The sequence below is a fragment of the Sus scrofa genome, chromosome 5 (assembly GCF_000003025.6).
Source record: "Sus scrofa isolate TJ Tabasco breed Duroc chromosome 5, Sscrofa11.1, whole genome shotgun sequence".
NCBI lineage: Eukaryota > Metazoa > Chordata > Mammalia > Artiodactyla > Suidae > Sus > Sus scrofa.
This window is the reverse complement of record NC_010447.5, coordinates 17,079,991-17,107,769: the sequence shown is the minus strand read 5'-3', so window position 1 is coordinate 17,107,769 and position 27,779 is coordinate 17,079,991. Positions and strand designations below refer to the sequence as shown.

The window sequence follows — 27,779 nt, the reverse complement described above, 5'->3', positions numbered from 1 at the left end:
TTTGTATTTTAGGCCTATTAATATAACAGCTATTTCCCCACACCATTAACAGCTAGGAGGTACTTCTTTATGGCTTCTAACAAAATCCTTTTTCCTAGTTATGAAGCCCTTGGGAATGAAATTGTCTTGCCCACTCCATCTTCCTGCCTCTCTGGAATCCGACCGTCTGCCCTTGGGGATCCTCTAGTCTGTCACCATCATCACTTGGGAACACTGCAAAAAATCTCCTTGTGCTTACAGGGCACTCGGTGTGCAGGAGCCCCCAAACCTAAAAGGCAGCATTCCGTGGGCCACAACGTAAGGCGGTGCAGATAGCCTTACGTTCCACAGCCATCTGCTCAAGTGCCTCTCAAATTTTTCTCCCACACCATGTAACAGAAGCTGCTAAAAAAACAAAAACAAAACCCGCAAACCTGCTCATTTGCCTTTAAGCTGAAGTTCAAGCTCCTTCTTCCTGGACACCTTGTCTAATACCTTCTCTTCAAAGAAAGAGCAAGATATATTATTTGGGTTAAATATTTTTTAAAACTGCCAGAATATCAAAATTTACATTGCTTCTCAACATCTGAATGATCCCAACTGTACTATCCATGCTGACCCACTCATTCTCTGTTGCTGTCACCTCTTGTTTTTTTCAGGGAATATAATTATCTAATTGTGGAGCCCAAAATTTATATCTAGACATAGAATTAGTGAAAATCAAAGCTTATACTGAAAGATAGCCATCTATAACATTCATTTTGGCCAGAAATCTGGTTTTGCAGGGACGGCACTTTGGAACCACTGTTTGTTATTATTACTGTTCCTATTATTCTTTTTTTTTAATCAATTTTTAAATTAAAAAAATTACAGTTGATTTACAATGTTCCATCAATTTCTGCTGTGCAGCAAAGGTGTTCCTATTATTCTTGATCTTAAACAGTTCTCCAGAAGAGCTACGGCCATGTGATGAGGCAGAGAGGTCATTCAATCTTCTGGGAAACAAAAGACTGAGGTTTCTGAAAGGTTTAAGATTCTGGTTCTATCGGTGATGAACTGCGTAACCGCAAGGAGTACAAATTCTCTGAGACTTTTTCATCACCTCAAAAACAGGAATAATCAGCTCCACCTTGTCAACCTTATGGAATTTTTATTCAGAGCAAATAATGCATGTAAAAGTAATTTGTGGCTTGTAAAGAGCTATACAAATGTAAGGGGAAAATATTTTGCTTTTAAATAAAAAGGCTGGAAGAGAAAGGACAACGTCGACTCGCCTAACTGCCTTTCAAATTTTTATCTGTACTGTCAACAACTGTCCTCAACTGCTAAAAACAGCTCATTCTGAATAATTCCATCCTTGATTGTCCAGTTCTCCTTCACACATGCATCATGCTAATTAAAGGGTTGGCTATCTTCATGCCGTGTTAGAAGAAACTCAAGTGTTAGAACCAAACAGACCAACATGCTATCTTAAGAAGCTTAGACCAGCTAAGGAAGGACTGAGCAAAGTTAAGGAATTGAGGCAGAAAGGATTAGGGTCACTGAGGTTATAAGAATTTAAAACTACAAAAAAGGTATAAACAGCTTAGAATCTAAAGAAATATTAAGAGATGGCTTTTCCCAAAGAGGGGAGCCATTATCCTAACCCCTAGACAAATGATTTTGTGAAGCTATTACATGCAACTCCTCCAGAGCCTGACATCTGATTACATTTAAAATTCATCTTTTGTTTCCCTTTTCCTTCCTCCCCCATATACCATGTGTTCTTGCCCCCACCTCCTACCTTCCCCTCCTTTGATTTATTTCCATCTCAATCTCTTTTAAATGTCTAGGTCCAGTTCCCCACTGGTTTCCTTAACCTCTCCTTGCCTGGCCCTCCTAGTGCCCACTTCCTACCCTCAGCATCCTGATACCCATTCCTCTTTGGAAAAATCACATCTCATTCTTGCAGAGGAGACTAAGAAAATTATTCAAAGCTATGTTACTTTTTTTTTTTTTTAAGTAGAAAGATAAGAGCTTTAAATTCCAAGCTGTTTCCCTATGAGGAGGGAAGATGTGGGGAGAGAGAGAAGCAAGGTAGTTCCAAACCCACTCAGACTTGGTCATTGGTGATGGCAGAGGCCCTTCTCATTCCATCCAGGCAGGATTGGCTGGCCAGAGGCATTCAGTCAAAGCAGGTGGGGGAGGGAAAGAGAGAGGCGGCAAAGACGTGCTGAGACAGAGAGAAGATAAAGGTAAGATAAAGGAGAGTTGATGGAGGAAGGGCCAGAGTCAGAAACAAGAAAGGAAAGGGGGGAAAATGTTGCAAGGAATAACATATAAGGGAAAAGAGGATGGATACAAGAGGAGGACTGAAGAGAGAAAGAGAAACAAACCAGGAGGGAGAAAAGAGAAGGGGTTGGGGTGGAGACAGGAGTGGGGGACAGAGAGCAGGAGGGAGAGCAGGTGGAATGGGCAGCGCAGGGAGGGGAGAGGAAGGGAGCGGGAGAGACGGCCATGCCCAGCCTCGGTCTACTAGTTTACTTCCTTACACTGTCGTCAGTAGCTGCCTTATCTATTTTCACCTCTGGCAGGAGACGCCCGCTGATGTGGGAGCCGGGGCCGCCGATGAGGGACACCACGCCGTTGCAGTCCACCGTGCTGTTGCGCTTGACGCTGCGCCGCAGGCTGGGGAAGATGCGCGAGGAGCGGCTGCCCTGGCTGTAGCCGCTGTAGCCGCTGTAGCTGCTGCGGCGCTCGCGGGCCCGGATAGGGATGAAGAGCGAGTCCCGGCGGCCCTCACTCTCCTCCACGGTGCTGTGCTCGTCGTCCGCAAACTCGTTCTCCGAGCCCGGGTCTCGGAACCGCCCGGGGCCCCTGAAGCTGAAGATGCTGCTTTTGCTGTTGTGGCGGGAGAGGAACGGGGAGCCCGGAATGCTGAGCAGCGACTGTAGGGAAGAGAGAAAGAGAGAGAGAGACAGAGAGGCAGGCATGAGACAGGAAAGGGACCCCCATAGAGACTGAACAGAGGCTGTTAGCTTCCGAAGCCTTGGCCCCATCCTTGCATCCCTGTTAATCAGAACACCAGTGTTTGCAGAAAGCACTTCTGGAAGTTGAATTTCTACTGGTGTCCAACACCCATCATTACCCACTTCTTGCTTCATGCCCTTGAGATACATCCTCTGTGACCTGTTAACTATCCACAAATTCTATGCACTCTTCACCCATGCACTGAAATGATGCTTTTCCCATGCCCTATGCAGGGCATCCACAGGGAAATACATCTCTTTCTCTTTACTATGCACTCACATGGCGCGTGCCTTTAATTCATCAAGGTAGACTCTATGCCACACTTGGTAAAAGGAGAGAATTTAGAAGTGTCGCGCTCTCAACAGGAACTACATGCCCTGGAGGTTAAGAACTATTCTGGTAGTGGTCTTCATTTTTCAGTCCGGTTGAAAAAAAAACGGTATCTGTCCCCTCCTACTCCATTTTAAAGTCAACTTTTTTTTTTTAATCAGAAGTTTAAGTATCTGTAAACTATATAATTCCCAGCATCAACATTTTAAAATCAAACTCTCATTTATTTATTTATTTGTCTTTTTTAGGGCCGCACCCACTGCACATGGAGGTTCCCAGGCTAGGGGTCTAATCAGAGCTGTAGCCACCAGCCTACGCCACAGCCATAGCAACACCAGATCCTTAACCCACTGAGCGAGGCCAGGGATCGAACCCATGACCTCATGGTTCCTAGTTGGATTCGTTTCCACTGTGCCATGACAGGAACTCCAAACTCTCATTTATTATTTAGAAAATTTGCTCGTTTCTTTTTCTCCTTCAGCTCATATTCCATTTCACATTCCCTAGAGAAATTTATGCTAATATATATCTTTACACTTTAATGTATTTTACGGATCACCTTTGAATACTTTTCTGCAATAAAAAATTATAAATAAACTGTACTTAAAATTTTTTAAAATTTTCCTGTCACCAGGAATCTCTAAGACATTTAAAAAATTCCCGGATTTTATTACAAATCTCATTAATACAATTAATTACAAATATACTCTACATTTTATTAATAGGTAATTACTAAGCTTAAAAAGAACATTTTATTAAAAAGTATCTCAATGAGATGAATGAGTCTTCTTTTTTCCAGTTGGTGTTTTGGTGTTTAAATATTTGTAGAGAGAACATTAATCAAAGAAATTAAAGAAGATATAAAGAAATGGAAAGATATCCCATGTTCATGGATTGGAAAAATTAATATTGTAAAAATGGCCATACTACCCAAAGCAATCTACAGATTTAATGCAATCCCTATCAAATTACCCATGACATTTTTCACAGAACTAGAACAAACAATCCAAAAAGTTATATGGAACCACAAAAGACCCAGAATCGCCAAAGCAATCCTGAGAAACAAAAACCAAGCAGGAGGCATAACTCTCCCAGACTTCAAGCAATATTACAAAGCCACAATCATCAAAACAGTGTGGTACTGGAATCAAAACAGACAGACCTACGACCACTGGAACAGAATGGAGAACTGAGAAATAAACCCTGACACCTACAGTCAATTAATCTTTGACAAGGGAGGCAAGAGCATAAAATGGGAAAAAGAAAGTCTTTTCAGCAATAACTGCTGGGAAAACTGGACAGCTGCATGCAAAGCAATGAAACTAGAACACACCCTCACACCATGCACAAAAATAAACTCAAAATGGCTGAAAGGACTTAAACATAAGACAAGACACTATCAAACTCCTGGAAGAGAACATAGGTAAAACATTCCCTGACATCAACCTCATGAATATTTTCTCAGGTCATTCTCCCAAGGCAATGGAAATAAGAGCAAAAATAAACCCATGGGACCTAATCAAACTGACAAGCTTTTGCACAGCAAAGGAAAACAAAAAGACAACTTACAGAATGGGAGAAAATAGTTTCAAATGATGCAACCGACAATCAGAGCTTAATCTCTAGGATATACAAGCAACTTATACAACTCAACAGCAAAAAAGCCAACAGCCCAATGGGAAATGGGCAAAAGACCTCAATAGACCATTCTCCAAGGAAGATATACAGATGGCCAACAAGCACATGAAAAAATGCTCAACATCACTGATTGTTAGAGAAATGCAAATCAAAACTACCATGAGACACCACCTCACACCAGTCAGAATGGCCATCATTAATAAGTCCACAAAGAACAAATGCTGGAGAGAGTGAAAGGGAACCCTCCTGCACTGTTGGTGGGAATGTAAGCTGGCACAGCCACTATGGAGAACAGTATGGAAGAACCTTAGAAATCTATACACAGAACTACCATATGACTCAGCAATCTCACTCTTGGGCATACATCCGGACAAAACTTTCCTTAAAAAAGACACATGCACCCACATGCTCACTGCAGCACTATTCACAAGAGCCAAGACATGAAAACAACCCAAATGTCCATGGAAAGATGACTGGGTTAGGAAGATGTGGTATATATACACAATGGAATACTACTCAGCCATAAAAAAGAACGACATAATACCATTTGCAGCAACGTGGATGGAACTAGAGACTCTCATGCTGAGTGAAATCAGTCAGAGAAGGACAAGTACCATATGATATCACTTATAACTGGAATCTAATATACAGCACAAATGAACATTTCCACAGAAAAGAAAATCATGGACTTGGAGAATGGACTTGTGGTGCCCGGGGGGAGAGGGAGGGAGTGGGAGGGAATCGGGAACTTGGGGTTAACGGATGGAAAGTATTGCTCTTGGAATGGCTTTACAATGAGATCCTGCTGTGTAACATTGAGAACACAACAACACAACAATGGGAGGAAAAAATATGTATACATATATGTGTAACTTGGTCCCCATGCTGTAGAGCGGAAAAAAAAATTTTGTAGAGAGTATAATTTATTATTAGAATCAGACACAGCTCAACAGTAACCCTCCATCTCCTCCTTTTAACATTACATTTTAAGTGCTGAGAAACCTTATTTGTGTAAATGGTATCTTGGAACAGAAGAATTTTGTGATAGTAACGTTACTCAATTCTTTGAATTGCTTCCAAGTTATATGCCAAAATTACATAGTAAGCAAGCTATCAGCAAAATTTATCTTAATGATCCATCGGCTGACAATTAAATCAAGTCCTCTTTCAATTCTATTGAAAGCAAAGAACTGAAAATCACCCAACTAGACAAAGGATTTGTTATCCAGTTGTTTGCATCTTCCATTTCCTGATTTCTGAGGATACCAAAAACGCTTTATTATTTACTAATAATTATATCAGTACCTCATACAGGGGTTATTCTTTTGCTTTAAAGGAACCTAATTTAACTCAACAGAAAATGTTAGAATAATCAAAATATTGTCAATTTCTATAATCACTGCCAACATTATCATATGCTTTAAAGATATTTTCATCAAAACCTTAAAGTCACAGATTAAGTGCATTTAACTTACAAAAATGTCCACCAAATGATCTAATTAGCAAAGCCAGTCTCCACCATCAAAGCAATTGGCCAAATTAGACTTACTTTCACTGGAAAAAGTATGACTTCATTTTTCACTTTTAATAAGTCTATTAATATGTATCCTAGTGACATCCGTCCCACTCCTGAACTTAAAACATCCCAATGCCCCAATCATAACTCTATATTTCACTCTTATTAGAAGTTTGTAAGAGATAGGTGAATTCAGAAAGCCTTACAATGGATTTAAGTTTCCTAAATTAAATTCTGTAGACACTAATATTTTCGACTTTTGTTTGGCATCCCCAAAGACTTTTAGACTTCAGGGTAATACACTACTTGGGATTTGGGATGACAGAGAGGTACGCCTTCCTTCTGTAAAGTGGGAAAAGAGCGACTATGAAAAAGTGGAAAAGGACAACTGGTGTGACTTTGGACCACAGGGCTAACCCAGCATAGGAATCTGGAACTTCGAGACCCAGAAATCAGGTTCCTTAAAACTGTGCCTGGGGAGTGTCCATCGTGGCTCAGCGATTAACGAATCTGACTAACACCCATGAGGATGCAGGTTCCATCCCTGGCCTTGCTCACTGGGTTAAAAGATCTGGCATTGCCATGAGCTGTGGTGTAGGTGGCAGACATGGCTTGGACCCCGCATTACTCTGGCTGTGGTGTAGGGTGGCAGCTACAGCTCTGATTAGACCCCTAGCTTGGGAACCTCCATATGCTGAGGATATGGCCCTAAAAAGCAAGCAAACAAACAAACAAACAAAAAAAACCTGTGCCTGGGAAGTCTTTGCCCTAAAAAGCAAAAAACAAAAAACAACAAACCAAAAAACCAGGGGATGCAAATCCCAGTTTGAGGACCACTGCTCCAAGAGAATGAAACTTGACCAACAACAGACCTCGGATAATCCTTCTTGCTACTCTGGGATACTTAGTCTGCCCAATTATGACTGCGAAGGAATTTCAAAATAATTTTTAACTATATAAGATTCTTGCCTTAGGGTTTAGGCCTTAACCTTCTTGTAAAATGATTCCATGTGAAAGGTTTTTGTGGGCTAGGACTCTGCCAATAGAGTGCAAATATTGAAAGTGCTAAATAAATCTTTTTAAAATAATACTTTTTGATGATAATCCTGGAATGGCTGTGGGACTCCTCTTTAATATTTCTGCCCATATTTTTTGCTACCTATAACTCCACTTCTAGTTCTAGACTCAAAATAATCCCAGTTCCACTTTCTTTCTATAATGTACAAAGCTCCTGTGCAGAGAGGGGTATATTTTCTTTGGATATTTCTAGGTTCATCATGCTTCATTCTCTTGTCTGTATTTCCCTTGGCGTGTAGTCGTTTTCTGTCTTGGCTCAAAGCAACTCACAAATCTCTGAGATAATAAATGAATTTGATCACTGGGAATGACATCAAGAAAACCACCAATCATAGATCATTTTATATAAATGTTATCATTAAATATATACCATAGGCTATATATAGGCCTCTAGAAAAGATTCAGGTATGCAACATCTCTGACCCCTTTCCTAATCATTCTGACTTGTTTTGCGCTTCTGCCTATCCCTGCACCAAAGAGGAGGAGCTGCACTGGTTAGATTCCAGAATTTTCACTGGGTCTCATTTATGAGTGGATGGTGTCACCTGGCCAGCTCTTATACGTCCTTCTCCATGTTGTTGGAGTGGTAAAGGGATCGGGGCCTCCTCCGGCTCATTGCTTGCTATGCTCTCACATATATGTTTGGCCACCCTCACTGATTCATTCCCCTGAGCCAGTGTTCAAGGCGAAACTCACAGATCAATTCTAGGATATGATTGCCTAATGGTGTACAGTAAAAAACCGAGGGAGGCACTGAGAAAATTTTAATAGCACTTAGACATTTTTACAACATCCAATTATGTGATAAGTTTTCTAGAAATTTATTGTTACTATATTTTACAAGAGTATCAGTTCATGAAGAATTAGGAAAACTAGAAACTGGTCCTTCTCTATACAAAGTTTGAGAAGCACTTCTCTAAACAATGTGGTTGGCCAGAGGATTGGTAAATGTCTTAGAATGTACCTACGATTGTTTTAATCAGGTATCGTAAGGTGACAGACACAGAGATAACTGCCTTTGAAAGAGGTTTATTACTTATAGTTCTTAGGAGAAGGGGGCAGGGTGTGCCACACTGTGCCTCACCACGTCATCCAGGCCCTCGTGGGGAGGTACGGGGGTCAGTCAGGAGGCAGAAGGAGCGAGGGGAAAAGTATGGTCCAGAGACTTCGCTGTGTTTTCCTCAGGAAGGAACGGGCGAGGCAGAGTAGGCACATTTAAATATGTGCAGAATTGGACAACTGAATAATTTCAGACAGGCTCTGAGCTATAAGGTGGTCCAGTAAGTTCTGGCCCTGGAGTGACCGAGGGCAGGGGAAATTCTGGCTGGGTGTGTGAATCAGATAAAAAGAGGCTGGGGATAAGGGTCTCAGACTGGTTGATCTCCAGCTGCAAGGCACACTTCCTGGCAAGTTGTTTGCTGTCTTTATAAACTAGCACTGGGAAGGGCAGTCTCTCCCCAGCCAGCAAGGCCCCTAATACGTCAAAGCACCATAAAATACAGAAAAAAAAAAAAAAAAGTCTCCCTTCTCACAGAAAGCTTCCCTGGACTGAATCTGTGATTGTCATTAGGCCAATTCTGGGTGCTGATACTACCTGGCATATTAGGTCTCCACGTTAGGAAAGAGGTTTGATTTTTATCTGACAAATGATCATTAAATACTCATTGTGTGCTCACTGATGTGGAAACAAGACACACATATGGTCCCTGTCCTCTCAAGACCTGCAGCCTAGTAGAAAATATTAGGTACTGTATGAGCTCTAACGTACCTGACTATTCTTAACTGATAGGAAAGTGGTAGCAAGATGAAGATCAACTCAGTGATAAGAAAGATAATGACCAATTCAGTGACCCAGAAACACTTAGGAATTAGGATCCTGAGACAATAGACACTAAAAAGAAACAATTTATCTATTATCCTTTAATTCTTTGTCCCATTCCTGGCCAGGAAGCTGACTGTAGTAACTGTGGAGGAGCAAAAGCTGACTGTCTCCTTCCTCCTTGTACCCAGTGTCTAATCCTGATCGAGCCAGTTCCATAAGGAGACACTTCCTGAGGGTGGGTTGCCACCCCAGCCCCTCCCCGACTTCAGTCCTTCTGGATGGGAAGGGTTTCAGTGATGACTCAAGACTAGGCTAGTTTATGAGATGGGTCTTGTTTTCAAAATCTTTCCTGTCAACAAACCAGGAGCTTCTGGTCTCTTTTTCAGGCAGTTACATCACAGCTAACGAGGTATTTGCTTGGGAAAATAGCTCTGGAGTGTTCTTGGTTTGAGGGGGTGGCCCTCACATTACACAGAAAAATTAACTGGGTTCAGGGCATCCATGTCCACTTCTACTGGGATGAGGCTTAACAACGACTGAGAAGTTTAGAAGGTAACACACTGATGATTTAATGTTCTATTTCCATGCCATATTTCACCTTTTTTTTTTTTCTTTTTTTCACCTTTTCTTTCTAACAAAGCAGTGGTTCTTAAAATATGGTCTGGGAATTCCTGGGGTACCTGTGATCCTTTTCTTGGGGGGTGGGTATTACAAGATTCTAAGATGATATCTGCCTTTATCATTCACATTTTCTCACAGAAGTACAGCAGACTCTGTGAGCCTGAGTTTCACAGAAGTTATAGGCTTTTCTGATGAGACTGATAGTGACAATAATTTCCGTGATTTTTTTTTTTTTTAACATTGTGTGTCAGTACTTGGAAGACCTGCATAACTCAGTGAACTGGTACTTCCCAAATGATCAGTGCAGGGTGCTACTCATGATCATTAAAAATCTATGGTGCAAAGTATAGCAAAGGATTTTCAGGTAACAGAGTACCAAGTTACTGAAATAGTTTCACATTCCATACTGTAACTAACCATTTAAAAATATATACATATATATATTTTTAGGGCCATACCCAAGGCATATGGAGGTTCCTAGGCTAGGGGTCGAATCGGAACTGTAGCTGCCGGCTTAAACCACAGCCACAGCAAAGCAGGATCTGAGCCCCATCTGTGAGCTACACCACAGCTCCAGCTGCCAGGCTACACCACAGCTCATGGCAACACTGGATCCTTAACCCACTGAGCAAGGTCAGGAATTGAACCCGAATCCTCCTGGATACTAGCTGGGTTCATAATCCACTGTGCCACAATGGGAACTCCCTGGAACTAACCATTTTAAAATCTAACACTATCCAGTTTTGGAATAGCATCAAGGAAGAATATTCACAATTATCTAAAAAGCCTGTTCAAATATTCCTCTCTTTTCCTTCTACATCTGTATGAAACTAGATTTTCTTTAAATACTTCAACCAAAAAACATATTTCCACAGACTGAATGTAGGTATTATACTCCTGCTATCTTCTATCACACCACAGATTAAAGAGATGTGCAAAGATGTTAACCGTACCATTTTTTCCACCACATTTTTAAAATCTGGGGAACAGTTTATTTTTTAAAAAATATGTATGATTTGTGTTTAACATATAATGGGCTTATCATTATTCTTCTTAAATAGGTAAACAAATACTTAAATTTCTTATTGATTAAATTTGTTATTCTAATTAATTAGTATGTCTTAATTTCTAATATAATAAATTAAAAGCACATTAAGAAAAAAGTTCTTTGGGGTCCTTAGTAATTTTTACAGATATGAAGAGGGCCCAAGACCAAAAATTTTGAGAACTGCTGAAATAGAACAATTAAAATACTTTGCAAAAAGTGACTCAACCTAATATTTATAAACTCACCTAAACCCTAAATACACAGCAGTAATTCACAGAGAAGTGGGCAGAAGAAAGGTTGGGCAGATGTTTCGAGAGGATCTCCGCAGATGTGCGGTACAGGAAACTGAAACACACTTGAATTATGTGGCGGGAACACTGAAGCCACACTCACGGTTAAGCCGACGGAAGAGATGACCACGTACGTGTGGACACGAACGTGAAGCAGTGGCGGGAGACCGCAGTACCAGGTTTGCAGTCAGAAGGACCTGGTTCAAACCTTGACTCTAACACCTACTAGCATACAACCTTAGAGAAATTAGTTAATTTCTCAGTTTCCTCAAGCATTCTTCAGAGAAACTGCAGACAAGTCCTGGACAAAGACTATTACTATGGTGTGAGGCTTTTAAGCAAGTCTTGGCAGTCAGCCACGGCCTCTAGGAATCTACAGGTTTTTTTTCAGATGGGGAAATTAGAAGAAGTGAACATTTTCATGCAAAGCAGGACATCTCAGAAAGCCCGGCTTTATTTATTGAACGAGGGTGCAATCAGGGCAACTCTGTGCTGAAGCCTATAGATTCATCAGAGACCATTCACAGCAAAGTGTTAAGGGCATTAAGGTATTCATCAGCTAGCTCAGCCAGGGCTCTCAAGACACAGGTTGGATTACGACAAGGCTGCAACTGCCCTTTTCCCCAAAAGAGGTTGAACTAGGAGAAAGGGGAGGTGAAGGTGAGACAGAGAGGGCTCCAGGCCATAAAGAAGTCCTGAAAGGGGTTAAAGCGGATAAGAGTCTTCCATTCATTTTTCCAACAAATATCTGAATGTGCAGAGAAGCAGGCTTTGCTCTTAGACTTCATCTGAGAGAGGAGAGGATATGAACATGAGTAAATACAAAACCACAGAGAGTAAAAAGCAACACATACGGAGATATGCATAAAACATAATGGAAAGATGAAATAATTTCCAGTTGGATGTGAGATGGGGAAGAGCAGGGAAGGTGTCTTGAGAGAAGGATGTGAAGAGTAAGTATGATGCGGACATTCGGAAATGAAAACACAGGGGGTCTTAAAGGGGCTGTTTCTGGAGCAAAACAGATGGTAGAAAACAAACAAATATGAGGAGCATCTCATAGTTGAGTTTAGTGTAAGGACAGGGTGCTTGAGGGGCACAGTGACTGCAGATGGGAAAGGGAGGCTGTGTCTGGGGAAGAGGGGTGCTATGAACTCCATGCTAAAGGCTTGGGACTTGATTAGTAAAAAGAGTGAATCTGATTAGGGGAATTCCCTCTCCCATCCTTCTTAATGACTTTTATTTTTTTCCATTAGAGCTGGTTTACAGTGTTCTGTCAATTGTCTACTGTACAGCAAGGGGACCCAGTCACACATACATGTATACATTCTTTTTTTTTTTTCCACATAATCAAGCTCCATTAGAAGTGACTAGACAGGAGTTCCCGTCGTGGCGCAGTGGTTAACGAATCCGACTAGGAACCATGAGGTTGCGGGTTCGATCCCTGCCCTTGCTCAGTGGGTTAACGATCCGGCGTTGCCGTGAGCTGTGGTGTAGGTTGCAGACGCGGCTCGGATCCCGAGTTGCTGTGGCTCTGGCGTAGACTGGTGGCTACAGCTCCGATTAGACCCCTAGCCTGGGAACCTCCATATGCCGCGAAAGCGGCCCAAGAAATGGCAAAAAGACCAAAAAAAAAAAAAAAAAAAAAAAGAAGTGACTAGACAGAGTTCCCAGTGTTATACAGCAGGATTTCATTGCTTATCCACCTCTCCCTCCTATCCTTCTCTCTCTCTCTCTCTCTTTATTTTGGCTTTAAGGGTCACACCTTTGGCATATGGAAGTTCCCAGGCTAGGGGTCCAATTGGAGCTGTAGCCGCAGGCCTAGACCCAAGTCACAGCAACACGGGATCCAAGCCACATCTGTGACCTATACCACAGCTCACGGCAACGCCGGATCCTTAACCCACCGAGCGAGGCCTGGGATCGAACCTGCAACCTCATGGTTCCTAGTGGGATTCGTTTCTGCTGCGCCACGATGGGAACTCCTCTCCTATCCTTCTTAATAACTGTTCTAAACTGTCAATATTTTCTTAATCCCCCCCGACTCGACCTCTCATTCCCTTTGATGAGATTTTTAATTTCCTACATTACTGAAGACTACAGACTGTCAAGTGTCATCTTCCTACTCCAGCTACAAACTTATCCACACACACCCACTTCTACTGTCCTGATGTGTTGGGGAACAAGGTGCCCCTTTCCTGTTAGAGATCACATCTATTTTCACATCTCCCAAGACTGTTCTATTTTATTTTCTATTCTACGCCATTTTCCATTTCCATCTCTCCTTATTCTGGATTTCCCCCCTTAACAAATTATAAAAACGCTTATTTTCACCCATATTCTTTTTTTTTGTTGTTCTTTTTAGGCCATATCTGCAGCGTGTGGAAGTTCCTGGGATGGGGATTGAACCTGCAGTAATGCTGGATCCTTGACCCACTGCATCACATATGGGAACTTCCTCACCCATATTCTTTAAAGAAGTATGAATAGAAGTCTCTACTCACTGTCTCCCTTCCCACTCAATGTGACATCCACCCTTACCCTTGTCTTTTTGAGGGCTGCACCCGTGGCATATGGAGGGTCCCAGGCTAGGGGTCTAATTGGAGCTGTAGCCACCAGCCTAAATTAGGGCCACAGCAACGCTGGATCCAAGCGGTATCTGTGACCTACACTACAGCTCACGGCAACGCCGGATCCCTAACCCACTGGGCAAGGCCAGGGATGGAACCCACAACCTCATGACTCCTGGTCGGATTCAATAACCACTGAGCTATGACAAGAACTCCTGAAACATGTCTTTTAAGTTCTCCAGCCCTTGTGCTCTCCTGGCCTGAGGCCTTGGTTCTCTCAGCACCTCTAATGACCGCTTCACGAGCTCCGTCTGACCCATCCTGAGGTCGTGTCGTCGGCCCGCTGTTCTTTCAGCTGACACAATGTCTTTGAGTCAGCTCATCATGTGTCATGGTTTCAATCACCACCCCTCGGCTCAGGCCCTCTTCCATGAGCTACCGCTTGACTATCCGTGTGTCTAGGAGACCTCTCTACTTGGTTTTCCAATCACACTTGAGATGTCCAAACTGGGCATAGTTTTCTTCCGAACCTGGAACATCCTGTCTTCTGTCTTACTGCCCCCCCCTTTTTGTCTTTTTGCCATTTCTAGGGCCGCTCTCACGGCATATGGAGATTCCCAGGCTAGGGGTCAAATCGGAGCTGTAGCCACTGGCCTACGCCAGAGCCACAGCAACGCGGGATCCGAGCCGCATCTGCAACCTACACCACAGCTCACGGCAACGCCGGATCTTTAACCCACTGAGCAAGGGCAGGGACCGAACCCGCCACCTCATGGTTCCTAGTCGGATTCGTTAACCACTGCGCCACGACGGGAACTCCTCCTTTACCAATGTACACATATATTACCTAATTCCTGCTTATCCTTTATTGACTTTCCCCAGAAAATCTTAGCTGAACCTCCAGGTCAGGACAGATCTGTGCTCTCCAAAACATCCTAGCACATCTCAAATATGGAATAACATCATCAATGCTGGCACACAAATAAAGTTTTAAAGTATCTGGCTGCCCCACTATACTGTGAGCTCCCTATGGCAGGGAGGGTGTTCTAACCACCTTTTAATCTCCAGGCCCTAGCTCAATCCTTGACACATGGCGGGCACTCTGTAAATGTCTGGTGATGAATAGTGTGGGATATGTTTAGGAAGTGATCTGCTGACAATACACAAAACACAAAGGAGAGAAGGACTGGAGGAAATGAAATGGCACTGGGTAAGTGCAGTAGAGTAAAGTAATACAAAGTCTAAACTAAAACAGGGTTAACAGGAATAGAAACAGAGGGGTGGACATGAAAGATTTTGCTGTGATAAAATGAACTGGACCAGTAAAAGACTGAACTGGGTGGTGAGGTAGGCAAGGAAGAGGCACAATGAAGCATCTCTGGGAAACAAGAAGAGACACTGGCTACACTGCCATAGCCGGTAACTGTAGCCTATTCTATTCTATACCTTACAGACTTTCTTTTTCTTTTTTTTTTTTGGTCTTTTGTTTTTTTAGGGCTGCACCTGTGGCATTGGAGGTTCCCAGGCTAGGGGTCGAATTGGAGCTGTTGCCGTCAGCCTACGCCACAGCCACAGCAACGAGAGATCCGAGCCTTGTCTGTGACCTACACCACAGCTCATGGCAACGCTGGATCCTTAACCCACTGAGTGAGGCCAGGGATCGGACCTGCAACCTCATCGTTCCTAGTTGGATTTGTTTCCGCTGTGTCAAGACAGGAACTCCTACAAACTTTCTTTAAAATGGGGACTTAAATGGCCTAAGTATTGGATTTTGGTGGTGTTCTTGGAAATCAAAAATATCTATTATGTGATGAAATTTACAATAATACTAAATTCTCCATAATTAACCATAAGTCTTCTCCCCTCTCTTTCTCTTAGTTTTCCAATTTATCAAAGTTGGGTAAAACTGGAGGCTTTAAATCTACCATAGGCTAATTTATCAGCATGACACTACTTGTCTAGAATAATTAATTAGTAGAACTTGCCACACTCAAATAAGGAGACCTAAAGAGTTTCAGGACTTTTTTTTTTTTTTTTTTGGTCTTTTTATTTTTTGCTATTTCTTTGGGCCGCTCCCACGGCATATGGAGGTTCCCAGGCTAGGGGTCAAATTGGAGCTATAGCCACTGGCCTACGCCAGAGCCACAGCAACTCGGGATCCGAGCCGTGTCTGCAACCTACACCACAGCTCATGGCAACGCCGGATCGTTAACCCCCTGAGCAAGGGCAGGGACGGAACCCGCAACTTCATGGTTCCTAGTCGGATTCGTTAACCACTGAGCCACGACAGGAACTCCCGGGACTTTTTTTTTAACCTACAGTTATATGCAACTCTTTTTGTTTCTGTTTGTTTGTTTGTTTGTCTTCTTTTCTTTTTTGGGCCCCCTCCTCGGCATATGGAGTTCCAGGGCCAGGAATCAGATCTGAGCCGCAGTTGTTACCTAAGCTGCAGCTGCGGAGATGCCAGATCCTTATTAACCCACTGTGCCCAGCCAGGGATTAAACCCAAAACCTTAAGGTTCTTAGTCGGGATTCGTTTCCACTGCGCCATGATGGGAACGCCTATGCAACTCTTAAACAGAGGTATTCGATCTAAATTCTGACGTTCAGATGCCAAGAAGAGAAAAGTTCTTCTGGATGTTTTGGAACATGAGGCTTGCTGGTATAACAGACTTAGCTCCTTAAGTACACCTGCCAAAAGTGGCCACACTGTCCCAGGGCTAGCTTTAGAGCAGGGAGGGGAGGGCAAGATCAGAGCGCAGGACATGCTAATACACCTGTAACACCTCGTCCCAGGGGGCCGCAATGAGGAGCACTGAGAGGCAGCCCTGAGGATGCAAGGATGGGTCTGGAAAAATGTAAAACCAAACGAAACTATGAGAATCAAGTGAGAGTAGGAGAACCAGAAGTTCTTAGGTGTATTTGACCCAGCACAAACAATTTACCTGATTCATGATGGAAAATTTCCTCCCAATTCTGTTGTCTGGCAGCCGAAAGCCCTTCCTCCTCATACCATCTTCGGACTCTGACTTGAACACCTTCTCAGGATCCCCTTTTTCCTCTCCTTCAGAGAGCTCCTTTTGCTTCCTCTTCTTTCGCCTGTTACGTCTCTCTTTGGCGCTCTTGGAACTGAGTTTAGAAATTTCAGATGAGCTCCGGGGAGAGCCCACCCCATCTTCACCTTCTTCTTCTATGGCATCTTCCGAGACAGTTCCTGCTGAAGTGGCCATGGCCGCCGCCTAGGAAAGGAGCCACAGCAACAGACCAGATCAGAAGCAATGAACGGGAGCCACCCAGAGCCAAGCAACCGTGCAGATCACCTCCCTTCCCACAGACAGGGAAAGAGGGAAAGAAGGAGGAAGGAAAACCAGCCCATCAGAAGAGACTGTGGCCAGGGCCTTGTTAGATCTTTTCCAAGTTGAATCTGTATCGAGGCACAGCCCTGCGTAATCAGAAGAGAACTGTGTAGTGAGAACTTTGGGATTTATTCTCTTGAGTATCTCAGACAAGAACTTGGCTTCATTCTTGGTACCACATGATCCTTTTTGAGCAACTCTGAAGATCTGTGCTAAGAAAATAAACTCTACATTATGAGCCCAACAGTGTAAAAATACATATATATATATTTGGATAAGGATTAAAAAGCAAAGTGTTGGGGGGGGGGAATCACAAGTTTGTTTTTCAATTTTGTCTTTAATATTTTACATGTATCTTTTTTTTAATACTTGGCATGACCATAGAGAATCTATGAAGGAGCTCCTAATGTCTTCTTCAACAAAAAGACTGTTCTTACATGAAGCATTATACAAATTGCTCTGGCCACCTTTTTTCTCTCCAGTTGTCAGAGCAGTTGGACACTGAAGAGTCAAGAAATGTAGCAAAAGATCACATTAACAAATAACTTGGCCATTAAGACAAATGGAATAGTTGGACCAACCACCTGCATTTGTTACTTGGCTTATTTTAATCAGATCAATGACTTCTGTTTGACAGCGTGCCTAGAAAGATGAATCGGAGTGGCAGTCAGATGGGGTCTGAGTCACAGTGAACTGGCAGGAAGGACGGTACAAGGAATCGATCACCAACCTGTGCCTCTTCCTGTTGCTTCTTGAGTTGTTCCAACATTGCTTTGAATTCAGCCTCTTTTTGCTCTGCCTCCTCCAGTGTTGCCTGATTCTGTTCTTCATAAGCCATGGCCACCACAGCCAAGATCAAGTTCACCAGATAGAAAGAACCCACAAAGATGACCAAGACGAAGAAGATCATGTACGTCTTCCCAGCGGCTCGCAAGGTCTGTAAAGGCAAAGATCACTTTGAGTGGCTTGCATCAGCAAATCAGGCTGAAAACAACTCGTAGGCTACTGTTCCTCCGTAGGGGCACGAGCGCACTTTGAACAGGACAGTCCTTCATAGAGGGGTACTTCTTCCTACTGCAGAACATGCAGCATCTCCAACAGCCCAACGGCCTTCCCTATCCTCCGTCTGCAGCAAATGTCAGTAGTGCCTCCCACTCATTGTGACAAAGAAGCCATCTTCCATTTCCAAATGCTCCTAATACATGCCTTTCATAGAAAAATGCTTAATTTTTTTTTAACGGGAAAAACTTCTCTGGGCTAACAATTACATTTGACTTTGTCAGTTGGTTCTAAAACAAGTTTGAAGAAATGAATACAAGGCCTCAGCTCATTTATCTGCTGGTCCTCAAAGAGCATCAACAGACAAATTCCATCTTTGGGATCGGGTCCAAGTCACAGGAAGTCTCTCTCTTGAGTGACACCCTTCCTTAGCCATTTGCAACAGCATGAGTTTTTAAGGAGGGATATGACATAAAGGATAGTGGGGTGAAAAGAAAAAGGAAGGAGGATTCTAAGTGTTTACCTTTCAGGAGCAGCAACAAACAGACATCAAGGAACAACTGGGTTTTTAGGTTAAGTACATGGGACCCACTATTGTTCAGTTTTCATTCTTATTCTTCTCAACCACAATTATTTCATGGAACTTAGCACCAGTCACAAATATTTCATGGTCAAGATACAAAGCCGAGGGAATATTAGGCTGTACAATAGGAAGTAAGAGGTCTAAGAGCTATGAATAAGAAACTTCCCTTAAAGAGCCTCCTTCATGCTTGAGCGGGACATGTTCCTCGTTCTCAATCTAACTGGCATCATCAAATGCCAGGGTCAAATGGAAAACAGTGGGTTATCAGCAGATTTCTAAGTAGAAAACCCCTCAGTAACCACTTAGACTAACTTCTCCATCACAATCAACAAAGTCAAATGACTTGTCTGGAGTCACCAAAGTAGCTCAACAGAAGGTTGAGCTTTTTTCTTTTTAATCGGTCACGACCTGCTTGAGCACATCAGATGTGTTATAAATCTCAAAATGTGGGTATATTTAGGCTCCACGATCCTTGTGGATAAACATTTCATCTTTATAATGTCTAGCACAGTGCCTTGCATAATACGTTTAATTAATATTTCTTCAAAAGATGCCCTAAGCCCAAGTATCCCAAAGGAGAAATACTGCAGATGCTCTGGTGAAAGGATAGGAGGTAGGTGGAGGCAGCAGATTCCAAGGTCAGGCAAGATGCCCTGGAGGCTGTGAGCCTCTACAGCTCTACATGATGAGCAATAAAGAAACTGGCCAAGAGCTGGGTACATTCACTCAATTCTGTAATCCAGCTGATTCTGAGAAACACCATCCTAAGATCCTGTATAATGTCTTCACTAAAGGCCTCTCGCACAGCGTGCCCCCAGCCCTGCCTAGCCTCATGTAAATTCTATCACCAAGGGAAAAGAGGGAGCACTCACAAAAGAGGCATTACTTACTAATTGATACAAGTTTTCCCAGTAGTCCTGGGTCATGAGTCGAAATAATGCCAAGAAGGCCCAGCTGAAAGTGTCAAAGCTTGTGTAACCGTAGTTGGGGTTCCTTCCTGCTTTCATACACTGGTATCCCTCTGGGCATTGCCTAAGGAAAGAAAGGGAAGTACAGGGCTTTTCAATGTAATCCTATCCAGTCATCAGCTCTAAGTCATCTCTATGACCTTGGAGACAATAAATAACCATCTATAGAGGCACATCATCAAGCAGGAATTTAAAAAAGAAAAAAAAAAAAAAGAAAGACACAAAGTAGAAGGTCATTTAAAAAAAAAAAATGATGTCCTGGGTACAGCTTAGGATCAGATCAGTCACCTTAAAAAAGTGGATTCCCATGTCCTACCCAAGACCTAGGAATAAAAGCTCTGGATATGAGATCCATGAATCTGCATTTTTAAGGGGCATGTCAGATGATTCCTATCATGCCAAAATTTGAGAATCACTGTCCTAGATTCATATCAATGTGCAATTCAACCAAATTTAACTCAGCTACTATCCTAAATGACAAATGGCCAGAAGTTTCTCTTAGTCATCTCTATTCTCTTAACACTCGTCGTGACAACCTGTGTCATACTGTGGATCTCAGTGACTTCAGTTGTAACAGTTCTGCTTTAATAGTCCCCTGATATTTATTTCAATGTAATTTCTAATGTCTAACTTCAATACAGAAATTAAATGGACTTCTAGTAGCCGTGTCATCTTAAATCACCAATTTCTAGGAGACCAATATATTCTAAATGATAACCCTACACCCTACATTTATATAGTCTTCTGTTTACAAACCATTTTCTTTTTTTTTTTTTTTTTTGTCTTTTTGTCATTTCTTGGGCCGCCCCCGCGGCATATGGAGGTTCCCAGGCTAGAGGTCGAATCGGAGCTGTAGCTGCTGGCCTGCACCAGAGCCACAGCAACGCAGGGTCCGAGCCACGTCTGCGACCTACACCACAGCTCATGGCAACACCGGATCATTAACCCACTGAGCAAGGGCAGGGACCGAACCCGCAACCTCATGGTTCTTAGTCGGATTTGTTAACCACTGCACCACGACGGGAACTCCTGTTTACAAACCATTTTCATGTGTGTTATCTAACTGGATCCTTCATAGCCCTTTCAGAAAGTGAGACCATGATTAAATCCATTTTAGAGGAAGAAACGGAGGCTCACAGAAGTGAAAGGGCTTGCCAAAAGTCTCCGAGCTAGAAGGAGCAGAATCGGGACTCACATTATGTTGCTGTACATTCATGTTCACAGCAGCGTAATTCACAACAACTAACATGGAAACAACTCAGGTGTCCATCCAAAGACGAATGGATAAACAAAATGTGGCATGTACGTATCAAAGGAAGGAAACTGGGACATGTCACATGGATGAATGTTGAGGACATGGTGTTACTCCAGTCACGGCAAGAAAATCACTGTATGATTTCACTTATATAAGGTACTCAGAGTGGTTGATATCACGGAAACAGAACGTAGGCTGGTTGCCGGGGGGTGGAGGGAGAGGAGAACGGCAGTTACTGCTTCATGGGTGCAGCGTTCCAGTGCGGGAAGATGAGGAGTTCTGGAGATGGATGTGGTGATGGTTGTGCAACAATGTGAACATACTTAATACCACTGAGGTGTACCCTTAAAAATGATTAAGAGGCCAGATCTTTATGTTATGTCTATTTTTGCCACAATAAAAAAAATTGGAAAGGGATGTTATGTTGTAACATTCTCCCCTCCCCGATGCGGTCAGGCCCAGTATATTTTGGGTCAGCCTTGGGTCCTAACCTATCACGAAGGCAGTGTTCTTACTCTACGTTTTATTAACTGTGTTATGACAGAATGAGGAGAGTCTACAAGGGACAGGGAAGCTATCTGCTGTTATAGATCCTACCTTCAGTCTTTTATATCTTGGATTTTGGCTTGAGACGCTAGGCACCTTCACCTACTAGTGAAATGTCAGCTTTGGATGGACAAATATAAATTAGAAAGAAAATCTGGATCAACCAATACACCGAACCCACTTAGAGTCGTCTACCTGAGCAAAAAGAAGAATGCAAATACTGTCCATTTTTGTCTGACACATTAAGGTAGAAGAATAAAATTAGGTGAGCTACTCACCCAGCATCAGAACTGTTCCCACAGAGTAAAGGTTCCAGCATGCCAGGAACTATGTAAAAATTTGCTAGAAAAGTTTGAAGAGGCAGGAAATGAAGAAGGCAGATTTCAGTGAATGAGAGAATAAGGTTACACTGTTCCTAACTAGCCCAGCAGAAACAGTTATTGATTTTAGCTCATATACATCTTTTCTGACAGCGGTGAAACCTGATAAGAATTCTTTCCCATTAACTATTTTCCTATATATACATATTTAAAATGAAAAGTGCTGCTGTAGAGCCTTTAATGCAACCTTTTTTTTTTTTTTTTCCAGACACTTGGCTTCTACTTGTACTTCAGATCCATATGCCATGTTCTGGTACTTCAATCAAAGGGTGTAAAAGAGAGTTTTCTGAGTTTTTCACCCCTTTACGCAATGTTACCCTTTTATCTTTATAGAAGATCACTCTATTATATAGATCACTAGTTACCACGTTCTACTTTAAACCAGAAGGCATGTTTTCCCTTCCTGTTTGTGTCCCTGAAATCCCCTTTGCAACACTTCCTTACAGCTGCTTAACTGCCTCTATGACTAACAGTGACAGTGCTGACGTCCCCTACTGTTTTACTGAAGTACCACTACACCAAACATCCCTAAGGGTAAGACCCAAGTTCCTAAAATGAACTTGATAAAACTCCTTAACAGCATCAAATGGTTACTTAGAGATGACGTGATTCCCTAGAACAGAGTTATTACCAAGGTCTTAGGAGTACTAAGAAAGCTTACCAGTATACTCTGACCTAAGCGTTTAAATATCTCAGGTAACTCAACAAGGGAAAAAGGATTTTTACCAAGTTTCTAAGCCTGATTTTCAAAGCAAAATTTAGGGGTAATGTGATAAAGACATAAAGGTTCACAGTTGCTTTTAAAGGCAGGGAAGAGAGAGAGAGGGAGGGAGAGAGGGCTGACAGTTGAGAGAACATAATCCCACCACGAGGAAAGGGAGTAAGTTCACAAGGCTACTTCCAGTGGTCCTGGCCTTCCTTTCTGGCCCCACGTGCTTTGCACAGCCCAGTGGTGGCTTCTGACCACGTGCACCAGAGACAGACGTTTCTTCCGTCCCTGGCATCTGAGAAGGGGCCACCTACTTTTATTGTTGATGTACTCTTCCCAGTCGAAGCCTTTGGTGCCATTTTCAAGATAGCTCTCGTTGAAGTTGATGGGCCACACCACACACTTGTTCCGCAGGTTTCCCATGAAGAGCTGCAGTCCGATCAAGGCAAAGACACTCAGGCAAAACACCGTCAGGATCATCACGTCTGACAGCTTCTTCACGGACTGAATGAGGGCGCCCACAATGGTCTTCAGGCCTAAGGGAGAGAGCCCCCCGAATCAGCCTCGCCCCACAGCCCTCCCCACCTCCCCCAGCCTCCCCCTCCAACCAGGGCCTCTACTCCTCCCCATGGTGCCCCCCAGACACATGGCCACTTTGTCTTTTATGCCGTGAGAATAATAATGGGGCGGTGATATTAGCATTTTCCAGGAGCATCGATTTTTAAGCCAATGCTTTTTGTTGTTGCTGCTATCTTTTTAGGGCTACACCAGGGGCACATGGAAGTTTCCAGGCTAGGGGTCTAATCAGAGCTGTGAGTGCTGGCCTATGCCAGAGCCACAGCCATACCAGATCCGAGCTGCCTCCTCAAACTACACCACAGCTCACAGCAACACCAGATCCTTAATGCACTAAGGGAGGCCAGAGATCGAACCTGTGTCCTCATGGATACTAGTCAGGTTCATTACTGCTGAGCCACAATGCGAACTCCCAGGTCAATCCTTTTTTAAAAAGTAAAAGAAAGTTCCTTCTCCAACCTGTGGCTCTTTTCTTCCTAGAGGTACCTTCCTGTCTGACTGCTTCTCAGCTCCTCAGAGGAGTCAAGCAAGCTCTCACCTGCCTCAGGGTCTTCACACACCGTGTCCTCTGCCTGACATGCTTCCTCACATTCTCTTGTTCCCCCTGCCCGATTTTCCAACAAAGCCTTCTCTGACTTTGCGACTCTTCTCTCTCCCCTACTATTACTAAATTTTTTCTTTTTTTGGCTTTTTTTTTGCAGCATATGGAGGTTCCCGAGCTAGGGGTTGAATCAGAGCTGTAGCCACCAGCCTACACCACAGCCATAGCAACGCCGTGTCTGCAACCAACACCATAGCTCATGATAACGCCAGATCCTTAACCTGCTGAGCAAGGCCAGGGATTGAACCTGCATCCTCATGGATGCTAGTCAAATTCGTTAACCACTGAGCCACGATGGGAACTTCTACTATTATTATTTTAATAGCACCTGTTACTTTCCTTTGTGGCATTATCATGGTTGTAATTAATTATTTATGTCTATCTGTTTCATAGCTCTATCTACATGGCTTAGCCCCCAGCAGGTATTCTGTAAATATGAGCTGAATAAATAAATGGAAATTCAGGAATTGAGGAGGCTTTCAGATTGGAAAGAGAACTATGAGGAAGTTTAGAAGCCGATAATACGTGAGCAAGGACAATAATATTTTCCAAGAGCTCTGGAAATGCTGATGTCTTAGTAAGGTTAATTACTATCAAGCCAGTATTTATGGTTTGTCTTTCCATGAAAAAAATGTACCTTCTTCTGTATCATATATATGCCCTGTTCTCCACAAGGGACCTTAAAAAACAATTTTTTTTTTTTTTTCCTTTTTAGGGCCACACCCACGGCAACTGGAAGTTCCCAGGCTAGGGGTCGAATCAGAGCTACAGCTGCCAGCCTACACCACAGCCACAGCAACAGGGGCTCTGAGTTGTGTCTGCGACACACCACAGCTCATGGCAGTGCCAGATCGCTGACCCACTGAACGAGGCTGGGGATGGGACCTGCATCCTCATGGATACTAGTTTCGGATTTGTTTCCACTGCACCATGATGAGAACTTCCAAAAAAACCAAAAATTTAAAAAACTCCATATAATCCACTTGATATTTGGGTTTAAGTCCAAGCCACTGGTTCAAATATGAAGCTACAGATTTCCTAACTGCACAGGGAAAGATAAGTGATAGGAGACAAAGAAAATTATGTCTGTGGGTTCATGATGTCTGGATCAAAACAGTCTACATATGGTTCTCCTGGGCATGTCCAGGCACCAGCTACCCCTAAGACGAGCCAAAGATAGCCTTGAGCTCTTTCTGGGTACCAAAACACCAGGATGGACAGGAGGCAGACATAAGCCCTGAAACATGGGCCTCAAGAGGATCTTATCTCTAATCTACTTCTTAAGTTAACACTGGACTGCAAGTCTATAGAAAGCCTAATCCTGGCCCTGAAGTGTGAGTCTGGGTAGATAACTACTAATAAATACTAATTTATTTTTCTCTCTTTTTCTTTCTTTCTTTCTTTTTTTTTTTTTAGGGACTCACCTCTGGCATATGGAAATTCCCATACCAGGGGTCAAATCAGAGCTGCAGCTGCTGGCCTATACCACAACCACAGCAACTCCAGATCTTTAACCCACTGAGTGAGGGCAGGGATTGAACTCGCATCCTCAAGGATACTAGTTGAGCTTGTTACCACTGAGCCACAACAGAAACTCCCAATAATTAGGAATCTTAAAAAGTTATACCACTTAGTTGTGTAACCTGAGCAATACCCCTCTTGGAATCTCAGTTTTTCATCTTTATTTATTTATTTAGTCTTTTATGGGCCATACTCATGGTATATGGAAGTTCCCAGGCTAGGGGATGAATCTGAGCTGTAGCTGCTGGCCTACACCACAGCCACAGCGATGCAGGACCTGAGCTGCATCTTCGACCTCCACCACAGTTCATGGCAAAGCTGGATCTTTAACCCACTACGTGAGGCCAGGAATCAAACCTGCGTCCTCATGGAAACTAGTCAGATTCGAGCCATGATGGGAACTCCCAGCTTTTTCATCTTTAAGATGGGGATAATTATAGTCGACTATCACAGGGCTATGGTGAGGATTAAGCATGACAGTATGCAGAGGCCTATGTTTCTCACAGGGTGGGCCTTCCGTGGAGACCATGGTCCCAAAGGGATTAGGAAGAGCCTGCCTGGGCTTGAGGACACAAGGCACTTCTAGTGATTGCTTTTCTCCTCATAGGGCTGTGCAGAAAGAGCACCAGACAGGGAATCAGAAATCAGGAATTCTGGTCCCAGCTTAGCTGCTATTTATGACCCACTGCATTTCGGAACAAATTTAAGGTCACCTCCCAGGCTCATTTTCTCACACACAGAATGTGGATACACACAGGAGTAGTTGGCAGTGGGCAGTGGAGAAGCTGAAGAATCATCTCTAGAAGTCCTTCACAACAGGGCAGAGAGATATTTATTCCTTCGTGATTAAATAGTTGCAATTTCAATATTTTATGCCTAAAGTCCTAGGAAATTGTAGCATAATCACACAGCCAGGTAAGGAGGTATATTGGTGGTATAAAACAAAAGGCAGCTATAAAGAAGGAAAAACTGCTCCAGTGTGATGGAACTGAATTTCATATGGTGCTAAGGAATAGAAAAGTCCTTCCCTATATTTGGCTGGCTGGAGGCAGGTGTATATTGGGTAGACAAGTCAGTTCTGAGCTCCTAAAACTACACAGTTCTGTTTCCAAAGTTCAAGAGAGATTTTTTTTTTTAAAGAGTAGTTGAATATTCACTGAAGAATGGGTGCACAGTTTCTTCTCCCGGACTTGTTTATGAAGAGCTTATGCAGCCATCTCTCCTGACTGGTTCAGACAATCGCCTATCTGAACACTGGACGACAGTTCAAGGCCCTTTCCATTTCCATTTTAATGACCTGAGAAAGGAGCTGTTATTTCTACCAGTAACAAGAGGAAAATACTAAAAAATCGTCAAACCAATACATTTGTGATATTAATTCTTAAAAAGCATACAATTTTAAGTCTAATCTGATTTTCCTGGCCTGGGAACTCTCTGGACCATTCCAAACTGATATAACTGGACATGCCAGACTATGAGCTCAAACTATCATTTGTTCCATAAGCGGGGGGTGGGGTGGGGGGGGCTCCCCACAGCCTTGTTTGTAGGAATGTCAGGATGGACATCTGACCTAAATACAGAGCCTCTTCTCTAGGAATGTGGTATAGGACAGAAGACTGTCCAGTAATCTTTTCACGTGGTGGGAATGATAATACATAAAATTGGGAGCTAAGCGGTAGCCAAATCTTATCATTATATTAGGATATGTCTGAGAGATAAAGACAGCATGCTAAGAGATGGAAAAAGGAAACAGATGTATGGAGAGGAGAAAGATGAAGATGAGGCACTTCCTGGTGCCTGGGGCTTTATGGATCTGCATTCTGGTTTCACTGGCTTCCAGAAGCCCCAAGGCATTCCAGCCCTTAGCTTTCCCTGAAGCACTCCTGTATCTTTTTACTTGCAACCAGGGATGCTCAACAAATACACCAAACATATGTGGAACTGCTCACTTTTAACATGCACAATCAGCTGGTTTAACACCTCCAGAAATTAGAGGTCATTGTTGCTGAAGAAATCGGTAAATATGAGTCCAGAATGCTAGGGAAAAAAACCTCAAGTGTTTTGCTTTGAAGTCAGAGGCTTAAATCTTGGTGGAGTTCTTTCAGCTTTCAAGAAGTTTAAAGTAGAAACTTAAATTGGGTATGGTATTTGGATGCTTATATTTCACAGGCAAAGAAACAAATCTTTTGTTTGTTTGTTTGTTTGTTTGTTTTTAGGGCCACATCCATGGCACATGGAGGTTCCCAGGCTAGGGGTCGAATCAGAGCTATATTCACTGGCCTACGCCACAGCCACAGCAAGGCCAGATCCGAGCTGTGATCTACACCACAGCTCACGGCAACACTGGATCCTTAACTCACTGAACAAAGCCAGGGATTGAACCTG

General features: G+C 43.0%; 1 protein-coding gene across 5 annotated transcripts in view; it reads right to left on the bottom strand.

The window, feature by feature from the left end:
- Nucleotides 1-27,779, bottom strand: part of SCN8A (sodium voltage-gated channel alpha subunit 8) — a 196,364-nt gene that overhangs the window by 66,062 nt on the left and 102,523 nt on the right. For 3 of the 5 annotated variants that reach the window (XM_021091665.1, XM_021091666.1, XM_021091664.1), the window contains exons 7-12: nucleotides 23,011-23,232; nucleotides 21,886-21,949; nucleotides 19,729-19,870; nucleotides 17,987-18,193; nucleotides 16,846-17,139; nucleotides 2,511-2,906 (exon numbers count right to left, since the gene is read on the bottom strand). In XM_021091665.1, coding sequence (XP_020947324.1) covers nucleotides 2,511-2,906; nucleotides 16,846-17,139; nucleotides 17,987-18,193; nucleotides 19,729-19,870; nucleotides 21,886-21,949; nucleotides 23,011-23,232 — 1,325 coding nt within the window. The remainder of the gene's footprint in view (nucleotides 1-2,510; nucleotides 2,907-16,845; nucleotides 17,140-17,986; nucleotides 18,194-19,728; nucleotides 19,871-21,885; nucleotides 21,950-23,010; nucleotides 23,233-27,779) is intronic. The other 2 variants (XM_003481581.4, XM_021091667.1) reach the window with 1 other exon arrangement.